The sequence below is a fragment of the Misgurnus anguillicaudatus genome, chromosome 12 (assembly GCF_027580225.2).
Source record: "Misgurnus anguillicaudatus chromosome 12, ASM2758022v2, whole genome shotgun sequence".
In the NCBI taxonomy this organism is placed as follows: domain Eukaryota; kingdom Metazoa; phylum Chordata; class Actinopteri; order Cypriniformes; family Cobitidae; genus Misgurnus; species Misgurnus anguillicaudatus.
The window spans coordinates 34,735,562-34,750,489 of NC_073348.2; the positions used below are offsets into that span (position 1 = coordinate 34,735,562).

Consider the following 14,928-nt stretch of genomic DNA (forward strand, 5'->3'; position numbering starts at 1 on the left):
ACATACACATACATTTCAAGGCCATTTTTTGTTATATAATTGAGATGTTTATTTAAGGAGGGAAGCATGGATGAAAGCCACAGGATGATGAAAACATCAGATGTACAATCTTAAAAATAAAGGTGCTTCACAATGCCATAGAAGAACAATGTTTGGCTGTATGATACCATAAAGAACATTTAACATCTAGAAAAAACTTTCTATTTGTAGTAAAAAAAGGATTCTTTAGATTATTAAAAGGTATAAAAGAAATGGTGAACTAAATGGTTCTTTGAGGAACCAAAAATGGTTCTACTAGCATCGCTGTCAGGAATCTTATAAGCACCTTCATTTTATGAGTCTGTAAGGCCGGTCTTTATAGCACTTTGTATAAAAGAATTAGTTTACTTAAAGGTGCAGTGTGTAATTTTTAGAAGGATTCCTTCACAGAAATGCTAAATAATACATAAAACTATATTATCAGGGGTGTATAAAGACCTTTCATAATGAACCGTTATGTGTTTATAACCTTAGAATTAGATGTTTTTATCTACATACACTGAGGGACCCCTTACATGGAAGCCGCCATTTTGTGCCGCCATGTTTCTACAGAAGCCCTTAACGGACCAACTTTTTTTACTAAGTTGTCTTCAATTATGACATTTTTATGCGTTTCAAAAGCAACAGGTGAGTAGCGGACTTAGCCGTTGGTTGGAGTTCGCAACCTCACCACTAGATGCCACTAAAATTTACACACTGCACCTTTAAAAATGAGATATTCTGCTAAGCAAAGCACAATTGAAGTAGTTCAGTTGGTAGAGCATTGCGTTAGCAGTGAAAAATGTCATGGGTTTGGTTACCAGCTGCGAAAACATTTTTTCAAGAAAATAAATCTTAGTATTTTTGTCTTGTTTTCAGTAAAAATATCTAAAAATTCTTAAATTAAGATGCTTTTTCTTGATGAGCAAAACGACCCAAGAAAATAAGTATAGTATTTAGACCAAAAATGTCACATTTAAGTGATTTTGTGCATAAACAAGAAAAATTTGCTTACCCCATTGGCAGATTTTTTTTGCTTGTTTTATGCACAAAATCACTTAAATTTGATATTTTTGTTCCAAAAACAGACCCATTCTCTTGGGTCATTTTGCTCATCAAGAAAAAGCACCCCAATCTAAGAACCCCTAGATATTTTTACTGAAAACAAGACAAAAATACTAAGAATTTTTTTCTTGAAAATCATTGTTTGCAGTACTAATACAATGCAAAATTAATTTCTTACTTAAAATTTTTGTCTTGTTTTCAGTAAAAAAAAATATAAAAAATTCTTAAATTAAGATGCTTTTTCTTGATCAGCAAAATGATCTAAAATTTAAAAAAATAAGTCTAGTTTTAGACAAAAAATATAAACTTTAAGCGAATTTGTGCCTAAAACAAGCTAAATAAAATCTGCCGATGGAATATGAAAGATTTCTTGAATTTAGTGTTTTAAGAAAAATTTTCATATTCCATTGGCAGATTTTTTTGCTTGTTTTAAGCACTAATTTACTTAAAGTTTTTTTGTGTGTGTCTGAAAACTAGACTTTTTTTCCTAGGTCATTTTGCTCATCAAGAAAATACATCTTAATTTAAGAATTTTTAGGTATTTTTACTGAAAACAAGACAAAAATACTAAGTAAGAAAGTCATTTTTTGCAGTGTAAAACATGGTTACCTTAATGCACTTATAAGTCACTATGGATAATAGTGACGTCTATTATCCATACGTCTACGTCTGCCAAAAATGCATAAGACTGCACCATATTTAAATGTTTGCAGACATGAGATTTGCTAAAGGAATTGTGCAAATCAGTTGACGTGGTCACAAAATCTGCTGTTGGCGCAATTTGCTCATCTCTTTTAAATGAAATTTACTTCTTGCTTTTTCTGTAGACAGTAATTTAATTTATTGTGCCATCCCAATGCACCTCATTTACATAGATAAGGAGGCGTGTTTGTCCTAAAAGGAATTATAATTTCTTCTGTGCAGTGCTATTTCACTAAAGAGAGTGAACTGAGGTAATTTTTGCATAGATACAGCACCTGAATTGTGGGTGGTTATTGAATGGTACAAAGGTTTTTGGGCTGAATTGTTTTTGTAAATTCCACTTTTGAGTATTTATTTTCTAAATGACATAGCAGACTCACCATCCCTGTTGAGGCTCACCAACTGCACAAAACGGGCAGCAAATAGTACTCTCAATCAAATCTGACACAGACATTTCCTCTGAGAGATCTGGCAGAGCGTGTGGCAACCCTGCCAGGCATTATTCCTCATAAACTTTTACGAGCTGCGCATTCTGTGTTATCAAACCATTAGCATGAAATCACCGTTTGTGCGTACACAAGCGGTAGGCAAATCAAAATCGCACACGATCGCCAGGGGTGCCTGTTCTACATCCTGTGGAGGTTGATGGGAAAACAAGCTTCTGTTAACAAGACCCATAATGCCTCATTATGATGTACAGATGCTACAGATTAACCGCTTAAAGTGTGCCAATTAACACTAAATAAAGCTCATTACTTTCCAAGACTGTTAAATAATGTATAAAATATAAACAACTGTGTCATATTGTGCCATTTCAGGGGCCCGATTTCTCATAACGTCTACGGGAGCCCTTTACATCTTGGATGTGCAGAAAGAAGACGAATTATTCAACTACCGCTGCATGACGAGACATCGCTACACATCCGAGACCAGACAGAGCAACAGCGCCCGTTTATTTGTACCAGGTTAGCGCTTTATTATCCGTAACACACATCAATTTTTAAAGTTACTTGCAACTTGTTTTAAAAGAACTATTTAATACAATTGTATGTCTACAGATCCAACGAACTCTGCCCCCACGATCCTCGATGGATTCGAGAAACGTGAGGTCATGGCGTCCCACAGGGTGGAGCTCCCGTGCAAGGCCTCCGGACACCCGGGGCCCAAATACCGCTGGCTTAAAAACAACAGACCGTTAGAACCGGATTCCCGTTTCCGTCAGAGCGTAACGGGTCTGCTGATCGAGAGAGCCCAACCCAGCGACTCTGGCAGCTACGTGTGCGAGGTGTGGAACAGCTACGGAAACGCAGAGGTCGTGGGTCGCCTCACGGTGAAAGGTTTGTTTAGTTACCAAAGCTACACATAATTTACAAATCGATCGCTGTGATGGCTAAAATGTTGATGTGTTCCTCCAGAGCCTTTGAAAGTGGTCGTGAGCCCGAGGAAAGTGAAAGGCAGCGTGGGTAGTCAGGTGTCCCTCACCTGCAGTGTCACTGGCTCAGATGAGTACGAGCTTTCCTGGTACCGAAACGGCGACAAGATCATCGCCGGCGCCAACGTGCGAATGAACGGAATCACCAAGGAGAATCTGGTGATGGACGGAATGGCAAAGAGCGATGGAGGAGCTTACCAATGCTTCGCCAGGAAAGGCAAAATGTCAGCTCAGGATTTTGTGCAGGTCATTTTAGAAGGTCAGTATCTTTTATTGATAATGTGGAATACTTGATTGGTCAATCTGGCTCATATTTATAAATAATTGCCATCATCCATAACAACAATGTGTAACTGAATGCTTATCTGGGAAACGTAGGTTGGCTGCATTGCTTTGCTTGTCTCTCTGCGGTCTCTACAAGTAAACTCAGATCAATATTTCATGCCCATTTATTTATTTAGCTATTATGTAGCTGTTAGATAAGAGGGATAATGTACAGTTAGCTGGTTATTATGTCATATAAACCTCTTTGGCATTTGATTAAGATGATAACTTTAAGACCGAACATTAAGTTCTACTCAGTCTAATTTAAATTTTATTTGTTTACGATACAGCCAGATGCTTTCTAAAGCCGCAAATGGACCTTTGTTATGTTAAAGGAATAGTCTACTCATTTTCAATATTAAAATATGTTATTAACTTAACTAAGAATTGTTGATACATCCCTCTATCATCTGTGTGCGTGCACGTAAGCGCTGGAGCGCGCTGCGACGCTTCGATAGCATTTAGCTTAGCCCCATTCATTCAATGGTACCATTTAGAGATCAAGTTAGAAGTGACCAAACACATCAACGTTTTTCCTATTTAAGACGAGTAGTTATACGAGCAAGTTTGGTAGTACAAAATAAAACATAGGGCTTTTCTAAGCGGATTTAAAAAAAGGAACTATATTTTATGGCGTAATAGCTCTTTTGGGAGTACTTCGACTCGCCTGAAAAGTCCGCTCCCCTTCTCACTCTCATAATGGGAGAGGGAGGGTGTTACTGCGCCGAGTCGAAGTACTCCCAAAAGTGCTATTAAGCCATAAAATGTAGCTCCTCTTTTAAATCCGCTTAGAAAAGCGCTACGTTTTATTTTGTACCACCAAACTTGCTCGTATAACTACTCGTCTTAAATAGGAAAAACGTTGATGTGTTTGGTCACTTCTAACTTTATCTCTAAATGGTACCATTGAATGAATGGGGCTAAGCTAAATGCTATCGAAGCGTCACAGCGCGCTCCAGCGCTTACGTGCACGCACACAAATGATAAAGGGATGTATCAACAATTCTTAGTTAAGGTAATAACATATTTTAATATTGAAAATGAGTAGACTGTTCCTTTAAGCCGAGACGAGATGAGAAAAGTATTTTAATCCTAAAAGTGCCTAATTTCTACATCATTCTTAAAGGGTTGGTATGAAGGTTTGATTGTGTTTATGGGGTACACTGTCATGTGTAAGCATGAATTAGCATTTAGCTAACTGGCTAGCAGAGCCAAACAGCTTTGCCCTTTGTTTAAATTCTTGCAACAACATAAAAAGCAGCCCAACATGGCCTCACTCCTTTTGTTGGGTGTTTCCGAGGGTACGGTTTATGTACTTTCTAGGGCTTGTTATGTCACTAACCCAGGAAGAAGCTTATTGTAGTCCAACCAGCCGTTCGTGTGTAGTTTATAAGAAGCGATTTCTGTTTAAGAAAATATCTCACTTTAAGCATTGTAACTTTGTTGTTTACGCTCAAACAGAAACGTTACACACTAACTGAAGCTAAAAGTGAAATCATAATCGAGCACCCCTTTAAACAAAACCTTTCTGTCCGCAGATGGGACCCCTAAGATCCTCTCCGCTTTCAGCGAGAAAGTCGTCAGTCAGAACGAACTCGTCTCCTTGACGTGTCACGTAAAGGGAACTCCACAGCCGGCCGTTACGTGGACGCTGGACGACGATGTCATCACGAAAGACAGCCGCCATCGCATAGGTCACAGCATCACGGCGGAGGGAAACGTAATCAGCTATCTGAACATCTCCCACACCCAGGTTCGCGACAGCGGGGTCTACCGATGCACCTGCAACAACTCGGCGGGGACGGTCTCCTACCAGGCTCGAATAAACGTAAGAGGTGCTTGTCAGATCGGCTCCTCCAAAAGCACACAAACATATTTCATTTTGCTCATCTGAACTTCATGCATGGGATGAGGGCCTGACCAACATTTGGGCTTAGCTTTTGGTGTTTTTCTCTGTGATTTAAGTTTTAGTTGCCCTTTAGCTCCATCTAAGACCTGTTTCTTACCTTGTTTCGATCTCATATGGAAGGTAGTGTTGTCTAGGGGTGAAGAGTCACTTGATAAGCATAGATCTAATGTATTTCCTAATCGAATGGCTTGTCTATTGCTTCAATGCAAGTGTTTGTAGTATGTGATTGTGATCAATGATAAGTTTGGTTTTCTTTGGACTCATTGTGATTTATACTATTATTTTTTGTTAACTTGTAAATCATGCCTTGGCAACCAATGTAAACCGTTTGACATGTTATGCATATGACAGATGCTGATATATCCAAAGTGATATACATTTTATAAGTACATGCATTTCATGGGAATATAAACGATGACTTTGTTGTTGTTGCTAGCATTATGCTTTACCAATTGAGCTACAGGAAAGCCTTTATACAATATTGTCAAAAATTTGTCCTTAGCTGTCACTGGGGCAGTACCCTTTCAAAAATGACCCCTTTGGATCTTAAAGGTACATATTTGGACCTCAAATGTAAATATTAATACCTTAAAGGCACATATTAATGTCTATATCTGTACCTAAGTGATGCATATTTGAAGAGTTTGGTTCCAAAACGAGATATCTTAAAATTTGTGTCAAAACATGTTTATTATTATGTTATCATGTTTTTATTGTGTTTTATTGTGCTACCTAGCTGTACTTTTGTAGTTAGGAAGGCTTAAATCAAAACAATCCAACTGCAGTTTGATTGAAATTAATTGGAATACACAATCAAAAAACAATTTTTTTTTTAAATGTAATAAACTGAGTTATTTCGTTTTGGAACCAAACTCTTAATTTTGACCTTTTTAAAGGTTACTGTCCCAGTGACAGCTTGGGACCATTTTTGACAATTTTTCTGCACTTGTGTGCACAATCATATAAACTAGTCAACATTTAAAGTGGATCAAAACCTTTCATAAAAGTTAAACATTTTATAAAATAGCCGTTCTTGTCTTCGGACAACTTTGATTAACTTTTTTGATCCACTTCCAATGTTGACAAGTGTACTTTATGTCCTGATATTTTGTGACCAACCTGATCTCACGAATTTCCGTGGCATAGTCACGGAATTTTGTGCTCATTTTTCCGTGGCATTCTCACGGATCTCCGCATTTTTCCGTGGCCCTGCTACGGACTGTCTTTTTCCGTGGCATTCTCACGGATTGGTTACTCAACTGTTTTGTCCTATTTTCTTACCATTTTCGCTTCGGTTTAGGGTTAAATTTACATGCAATGACATCCCTACCCAAACCCAACTCTAACCCCAACGCCAGGCAACAATTGTTTAAAGTTTAGAAAATATAAAAGAATAAATCAGAAAAAAATAGTATAAACCAATATTTAAAGTGACATACTAACGCAAACACCAAATCTAACCCTAAACCGAAGCGAAAATGGTTTGAAAATAGGAAAAAGCAGTTGAGTAACCAATCCGTGAGAATGCCACGCAAAAAGACAGTCCATAGCAGGGCCATGGAAAAATGCGGAGATCCGTGAGAATGCCACGGAAAAATGAGCACAAAATTCCGTGACTATCCCACGGAACTTTGGGAGATCATGTTGCTTGTGACATGTACAGGGGTTATAGATTGATAATATTGTGATGCTGTGATGAAGAGGCGATGTAGCGATGATAAAACATCTGGTTATTTACTAGGGTTTTGAGAAAATATTGACATGCGTGACTATCATGATATTTTGTTTGGCAATACTGTATGGATTCTTAAAAATGCAATATCTTTTTATTATTATTTTACATGGCAGATTCATAACATTTGTAGTTTACATCCTGACCAATAGATAGTAAATTTAAACAGTGAAAAGAAGTACTTGGATAGGGGTGCGCCACAATTAATTTTTTTGCTAAGGTTTGCATATGGTGGTGTGTTCTCAAATGAGCTTTCCTAAAACTATATCCTATTATATTCCCAAAAAAGTAAATATCCTATAATATCGACCCATTTCCCAGCAACGCAAGATATCGCAGCATGGTGCATCGCAACCAATATATTGTGATATTTATCGTATCACAAGATTCTTGCCGATACACAGTCTTATTGTTTACCTTGTGTTGTCTGTTGTGTTATCTAGGAAAGGCCCTCATCCACAAACCATAAATCTACATTTTTTCTTTTGCTACATTTGTGCAAATCAACCAATTCAAATTTTTTATATAAAATGAATATTATTTTAAAGATGCATCTGTTTTTGTGTCCCTAAAGGTCCTGCAGACATAAGACCAATGAAAAACCTCACCGCTATAGCTGGATGGGACACATATATCCACTGCCATGTTATCGGTTACCCGTATTATTCCATCAAATGGTTTAAGAACTCCAACCTTCTCCCTTTTAATGATCGGCAACGGGCTTTCGAGAACAACGGGACGCTGAAGCTTCTCAACGTGCAGAAAGAACTAGATGAAGGGGAGTACAGCTGCCATGTTCTTGTTCAACCCCAATTGTTCAGGAACCAGAGCGTCCACATCACTGTGAAAGGTAAGGAGACCTCAAACATCTATAAGTCTTCGATGAGTGACGAAGTAAAATAAAAAAGTCCATATTAGACGTATACACCCAGTAACATACAATTTCTCGCTTATCTATCAATGTTTAATAAACTGTTTGTTTTCAGTGCCTCCCTTCATTCAGCCTTTTGAGTTTCCACGATATTCCATCGGCCATCGCGTCTTCGTGCCCTGTGTCGTGCGTTCGGGAGATCTTCCCATTTCCATTACATGGGAGAAGGATGGAAAACCCATCAACGCCAGCCTCGGCGTAACCATCGATAACATCGACTTCACCAGCTCATTGCGAATCTCCAACCTCCAGCGAATACACAACGGTACTTACACCTGCATTGCCCAAAATGATGCTGCCATCGTCAAATACCAGAGTCAGCTCATCGTAAGAGGTAAGACTGACATTTTCGTTCATTTTTTAATATAACGAAACAACTCGAAAACTACAAATCATTTCATCGAAATTGTTGTGTAGTTCCACCAAAGTTCAAAGTGCAGCCCCAAGATCAAGATGGAATCTACGGTAAATCTGTCATTTTAAACTGCTCGGCCGACGGTGAGCCGCGCCCGACTATCGAGTGGAAATACTCCAAAGGTACGTGCGTGGCTTCACAACTACAATATCGTCTGATACCGTTAGGATTTTAACTACAAGTTGTTGTTTTTTTTGGCAGGTGCTGGGGTGCCCCAGTTTCAACCCATCGCTCTTAATTCGGGCTTCAGGGTCCAGCTGCTGGGGAACGGCTCGCTGCTGATTAAGCACGTTCTTGAGGAGGATGCTGGATATTACCTGTGCAAGGTCAGCAATGACGTGGGTGCCGATGTCAGCAAGTCCATGTACCTCAACGTGAAAAGTAAGATGCTTTACTGTACTGATATCACTGCTGAGAATTTTGACGATTTGTTTTTATGAGATCACAGGGTTGGAAACATTATTAGACCAGACACAAGTGTTACAGGTGTGATGGTTTTAACGGTGAAAATTCTGCTGAAATGGTGTCGCCTGCTTCAGTCATGTGGGTTTTATCTACGAGTAGCCAAAAACATTTTCTTCCTCATTACATTGTGAACTCCTGCTGAAGCTGACATGTGGAGTGCCTTCGATGTGTTAAATGTGTGTGCGTATCCTTTCTGTTTCCAACTACTCTCTGTCTCATTTTTTACTACTACACACAACAGTGCACTTTTGTAATAAATGCATTAATAAATGCATTAGCTAACCTGAGCAAAATAGTTTTAGTATTTAATTACATTAAAGTTTGTTAATGTTTGTTAATGGCAAAACGATTGTTCATGTTAGTTCATTGGGCATGAACTAATGTTATTACACTGCTCGTTGGAATGCATGATTCTTATTGGCCAGTCATGACATTTGCAGGTTTATTAACACATTATAACCTGGATGCTGCAAATCATTTTGACGTGTATAGTTTAATATTGCTACACAGCCTTAAAAAATTATGTACCTATAGTCATGTAATTTTTTATTCTTTTTCGTGATACTGACACGAATTACCAAATTTTTTCGTGATCATATCACAAATTTCTGTTTATGTGTCATTTTCAAACCATTTTGTCTTCGGTTTAGGGTTAGATCTGGTGTTTGCATTAGGATGTCACATTAAAGGTGCAGTGTGTACATTTTTGTGACATCCACTGCTCACCCCTCGCTTTTGAAACGTATAGAGGAGCTACGTTAGCCACCACCAGACAAACATGTCATCGTCGGAGACAACTTATTAAAAAAAGTTTGTCCGTTAAGGTTTTCTGTAGAAACATGGCAGCCCAAAATGGGGACTTCCATGTAAGGGGACCCTCTGTGTCAACGCAGTCTGTGTATGTAGATAAAAACATCTCAATCTAAGGTAATAAAAACATAACGGTGCATTATGAAAGGTCTTTATACACCTCTAATCATATAGTTTTGTATAATATTTTGCATTTATGTCAAGAGATCCTTCTAAAAATTACACACTGCACCTTTAAGTATTGGTTTATAAAAAAAAATCTCATTTATTTTTTATATTTTCTAAATTTGAAACCATTGTCGCGAATGTCATTTTATGTAAATCTAACCCTAAACCGAAGTGAAAATGGTAAGAAAATAGGACAAAACAGTTGAGTAACCAATACGTTACAATGACACATAAACAGAAATTTGTGATACGATCACAAAAAAACAAGGAAATTTGTGACAGTATCACAAAAAGAATCAAAAAATTACGTGGCTATAGGTAAGTAATTTCGTGAGACTGGGCTAAATATTACACAAAATTTTATATAAATATGTCTATTGATAACAGTATTTGATTAAACCAAATAGTGTGTTTGTGACATTTGAATGGCTTGTTTTATCCTAAAATCGAAAGTAAACGTTTTTTCCTCGTGGAAGATCTGCATCCGTTAAAAATTAGCAAATAAAATATTTCAAATCAATATTTAACTATTCAATATTTACCATACTTATTAGGTAAGCAGAATACTGTACAGGCAGAAGATTGTTATCGCAAAATAAGCCCTCTCAGTGTGATACAAGACCCTTCGCTTCAGGACGTATCCTAAAATGAACTAAGTAAGATTACTAATTGCTGTAGAAATATTGTTCATTTTTAGTTCATATTAGCTAATGCATTAAAGGTGCAGTGTGTAATTTTTAAAAGGATCTCTTGACAGAAATGCAAAATAATATACAAAACTATATTATCAGGGGTGTGTAAAGACCTTTTTATAATGACCCGTTATGTTTTTATTACTTTAGAATGAGACGTTTTTATCTACATACACGGTCCCCTTACGTGGAAGTCGCCATTTTGTGCCGCCATGTTTCTACAGAAGCCCTTAGCGGACAAACTTTTTTTGCTAAGTTGTCTCCGTCAATTACATGTTTTTCCGATGGCGGCTACCGTAGCTTCTCTGCGTTTCAAAAGCGAGGCGTGAGCAGTGGACTGAGCTGTTGGTTGCAATAAACATCCTCACCACTAGATGCTGCTAAAATTTACACACTGCACCTTTAAAATAAACTTTTTGCCGTGTGCTCATCCCTTCGCAAATTGACATAAAACCATCTCAAACTTGGAATTTGAATTAACCAAGCATATTAAATCATACAATGAAGTGCTGTTTGTTAGTAGCCTTAATTTTCTGAGGTTCAATTGCCAGAATTTATAATAAATGAATGTATTTTATAAAATGTCATAAAACTGGCGCCCCCTGGGACCATCTTGCAGCCCCCCAATTTGAAAAAAACACTGCATTAACCAATGCTTAAATACAAACTTATTAAGTGTTAACATTTGTATATATTTATTGATGTGTAAGAGTTTTTAAATTACAAACAATCCAAATATTTACAGGAGCATGTTATTTTTACCATCACGAAATGACGTTCACAACACATTATTCTCTCATAACAGGATTTTGAGAAAAACATTTACTTGATTTGAATCTAAAAAATGATTGGATCATTTCTGGCAGGTGTTTGGAGTTAAAAGGTTGAGAAATGAGAGGGCTTGATGATGTCAGAGGCTGTGCAAGCCGTGTTTCAATGAGAAATTATGATGCAAACAACGTGCACTATAGAATCGCATGGGGTAAGATCGTGTAGATAATGAACGATTATAATTTTTAAGGTATTAAAATGTGTGTTTTGTACAGCATGTGTCACTACATGAACTGTTTTAATGTTAATCCCTGTCTGGTGCTCGTATGCAAAGACGACTGTGATGTTAGAGAGCTTTATTTTCACGCCCAACTCTTATCAGCACACAGCAGGAGTTTCACAACAGAGCTGCTCTGTCTGCCCAGTACAACCTTCTCTTCATCGTTTCAACCTCTCTCTTTCTCTCTCTCTTTCTCTCCATCTCGTACTATGTACACACACACAAAACTCTGTTCTCCGTAAGATCGATTATGTTGACAGGTGAAGTACTGTCGTATCCGCGTGTTGTTTGTACGATGTTCGGCTCCCAGAGGAACCGTCCTGTTGTTGTGGCTCGCTGTGGTAATATGAATCTCCCTAAGAGGTTTGCTGTGATCTCTCCATTTTACCGCAGACTAGCTGCTCATTAAGATCGCCTGTGATCGGCGCTGAGAGTTCAGATGTCCCCAAAGCCAAAGAGCAAGAGAGAATTATTCCTGTTCTGGAAGATAAAAATGCTTGCATTCATTAGGAAACCAACATTTACATTTATTCATTGTAACCCATGACCTTGTCGTTGCCAGCCTGCACTCGTAGTCGATCAGCGTCATCTAAAGCAATTAGAGAAATCCTGCTCATAAAACAACAACTATGAGCCCCAGAAGCTCCATATAATTAAACATAATGAAGCGTGACATCACTGGCTACTTTACCGTAAGCCCTCCCCTCCTTCGCTCTGATTGGCGGCGCGCTTTTCCATTTTCAGCATCACCGTGCGGCTCATTCCCCACGCAAAGCCCAATGGTGCAGTAAAGCGGGATATCAGGCTGCAGTGAACACGGCCACTTAACCAGTCAGCTCTCTGTTTACCCCGGTGCATCTTGGGGTAGGATCTATCGTACACATGCATCTCATCTGCCCGCCGGCCCAGTGAGGCGGTAGGTCTTGGCCTACATCCCCAACACGGAAATCCCTGATGCGATAGGGCGTGATGGGCGCCCTCGGAAAGCCTGCAGGGAGCCAGGAGCTGCTATGAGACTAAAAAACGACTAAAAGACATTGCGCTCCGTCTCAATATTCACGATTACAAACCAAGTAAATAAGATATTTCTTCTAAATGAAAAAGAGTTAAATTCATTTCTGACCTCCTGTGACCCAATTAGACAGATTGCTTTGACAATCCATGCAATCCAAGATGTTTTTCTTTATCTCGTAAACCAGATAAGATTACCAGCATCATCTTCCCTGAGAAAGATATCCGTGGTACAAACATGCAGGCTGGTAACTGCTGTGCTCTGAAAATCAATTCTGGATGTTTGTTCTATTCTTGTCCTCCATTGACAGCACCCTCTTTCAGCTGGGGGAGAGCGGGCAGGCCGGAGCCGGTTGGCATGGTAACGTGTCCAGGTGAAAGGGAGATGCAGGCAGGGAAAAGAGAAGGGGGGCTTTCATGGGATGGGAGGGGGGGTTTGAGAGCAGCCAGAATTCCCTGCGGGCTGGATACGAACCAGAGACCGATGACTCCCAGTCAGCTAGAGCCCTCAAGGACACATTGCCGTTTTTCGATTATTTATAATACATAGATTCGTCTAATGCTCTCATAAACAATCCAGAATCCATTTCTAGTTGCACTCGCCCCAAAATAAAATACGGGGAAACCAAACACGGTCCATTTACGACCCCTAAATGAACGAGTAAAACGAGCCTGATTCAATCACGCTGGATTCAAAAGAGACATAAATCACTCCTACAGCCAGAGAGGATGCTCTCGCCCAGCAACGCTCCGCCGGATCTCTGGAGGAGAATTAGCACCTTCCCTCTCAGTCCGACTGCTGCTTATAATTCTGCTGGATATTAAAGAAATACATCAACACAGCAATTACGCAGTCATGATAAAGACAGCTCGCAGCCTGAGGGAAGATACAGCTGCCGCTCCAAGACAGAGTCTACTTTCATATGAAGTGTTTTATTCGGGATAATCACATAACGACCGAGCGCACGGCCGGGATAAGAAATAGGATGCCAGTTTAAGATGCTTGCGTCTTTTACCAAGGGACCGTGCAGCTTAATTTTAACCTCTGATCAACTCTGGTAGTTTTTAGAGACTTCATAATGTTGTTGAAGGATCCTTTTACCTGAATATACCGTTTTGTTTTTGTAAATTGTGGGGGGTTTATTTTTTGTGTATCTGTATTTTCTGTTTGTGTCTTAATAAAGAGAGAGAAAAATAAATATGGATGGTCAATAAAACATCAAAGATGCTGGTGGTCTTAGACTTTTGCACATTACTGTATGTTTGAGTTGTAGTTTTATAAAAGGGTTTATGGTTAAGCTTATGTTTAAATTCGTTTTTAATTTAATAAAGTTGATTATTTGCACAGTAGGGTGTTCTCTTAATTGACAAGATAACTCGTTAACTCTTTCGCCGCCATTGAGATAACTCATCAATTAAGTGAAAACGCTTCCCTGCCAATGACGAGAATTTCAGGCTTTCCGCAACACCGCTATTATCCACCAGGTGGCGCACTTCCGCAACTTATACAACCCGGAAGTAGCGCCTCACGTGAAAGAGAAAGAACTTCGTGTATGTTTTAAGGATCGCTCTGCAAGATCTCTATCAAAAGTCCTTCACAAAAATTGAATTATCTCAGCTTTTTGCTCAAAAATTGGTGTTTTTGAAGAAACCTACCCATATTTGAGAGTTGATAAAAACAGAACACATGAAGGTAGGATGAAACGTTTTTTTTTAAAGCAGAGGGTCTATTTTTTCATTTGATATATTGTTTGTTTGTATATTTAAAGAAAAACATTTTCTGGAAGGCATTAAACTTTTGTGAAAATCATGAAAAATGACGAAAAAAGAATGAATATTGGGAATTTATGAAAGGTTTTGATCCACTTCAAATGTTGACTATAATCTGAAGAACCTTTTTTTCACCTTAAAGAACCTGTGTGAAACAAAAAGGTTCTTTAGATGTAAAAGGTTCTTTAAAGAACCATTTACAAAGAAAAGGTTCTTTTATGGCATTGTGAAGTACGTTTATTGTGTGCAATGCTAAGCACATTGTGTTAGCTGTGCAAAAGCTCATAAGTTTAAATACACACATTTGTGACCCTGGACCACAAATCTAGTCATAATTAGAACAGGTATATTTGTAGCAATAGCCAAAAATACATTGTATGGGTCAAAATTATAGTTTACATTCCAAAAGTCATTAGGATATTAAAGGCGGGGT

General features: G+C 38.5%; 1 protein-coding gene across 3 annotated transcripts in view; it reads left to right on the forward strand.

Moving 5' to 3' along the window:
* dscama (Down syndrome cell adhesion molecule a) overlaps positions 1-14,928 on the forward strand; it is a 102,710-nt gene that overhangs the window by 56,103 nt on the left and 31,679 nt on the right. For 2 of the 3 annotated variants that reach the window (XM_055207865.2, XM_055207866.2), the window contains exons 4-11: positions 2,604-2,750; positions 2,844-3,122; positions 3,201-3,476; positions 5,080-5,376; positions 7,757-8,032; positions 8,169-8,447; positions 8,531-8,650; positions 8,730-8,909. In XM_055207865.2, the coding sequence (XP_055063840.1) occupies positions 2,604-2,750; positions 2,844-3,122; positions 3,201-3,476; positions 5,080-5,376; positions 7,757-8,032; positions 8,169-8,447; positions 8,531-8,650; positions 8,730-8,909 (1,854 nt within the window). Of the gene's footprint in view, positions 1-2,603; positions 2,751-2,843; positions 3,123-3,200; positions 3,477-5,079; positions 5,377-7,756; positions 8,033-8,168; positions 8,448-8,530; positions 8,651-8,729; positions 8,910-14,928 lie in introns of those variants that run through there. The other variant, XM_055207867.2, reaches the window with a different exon arrangement.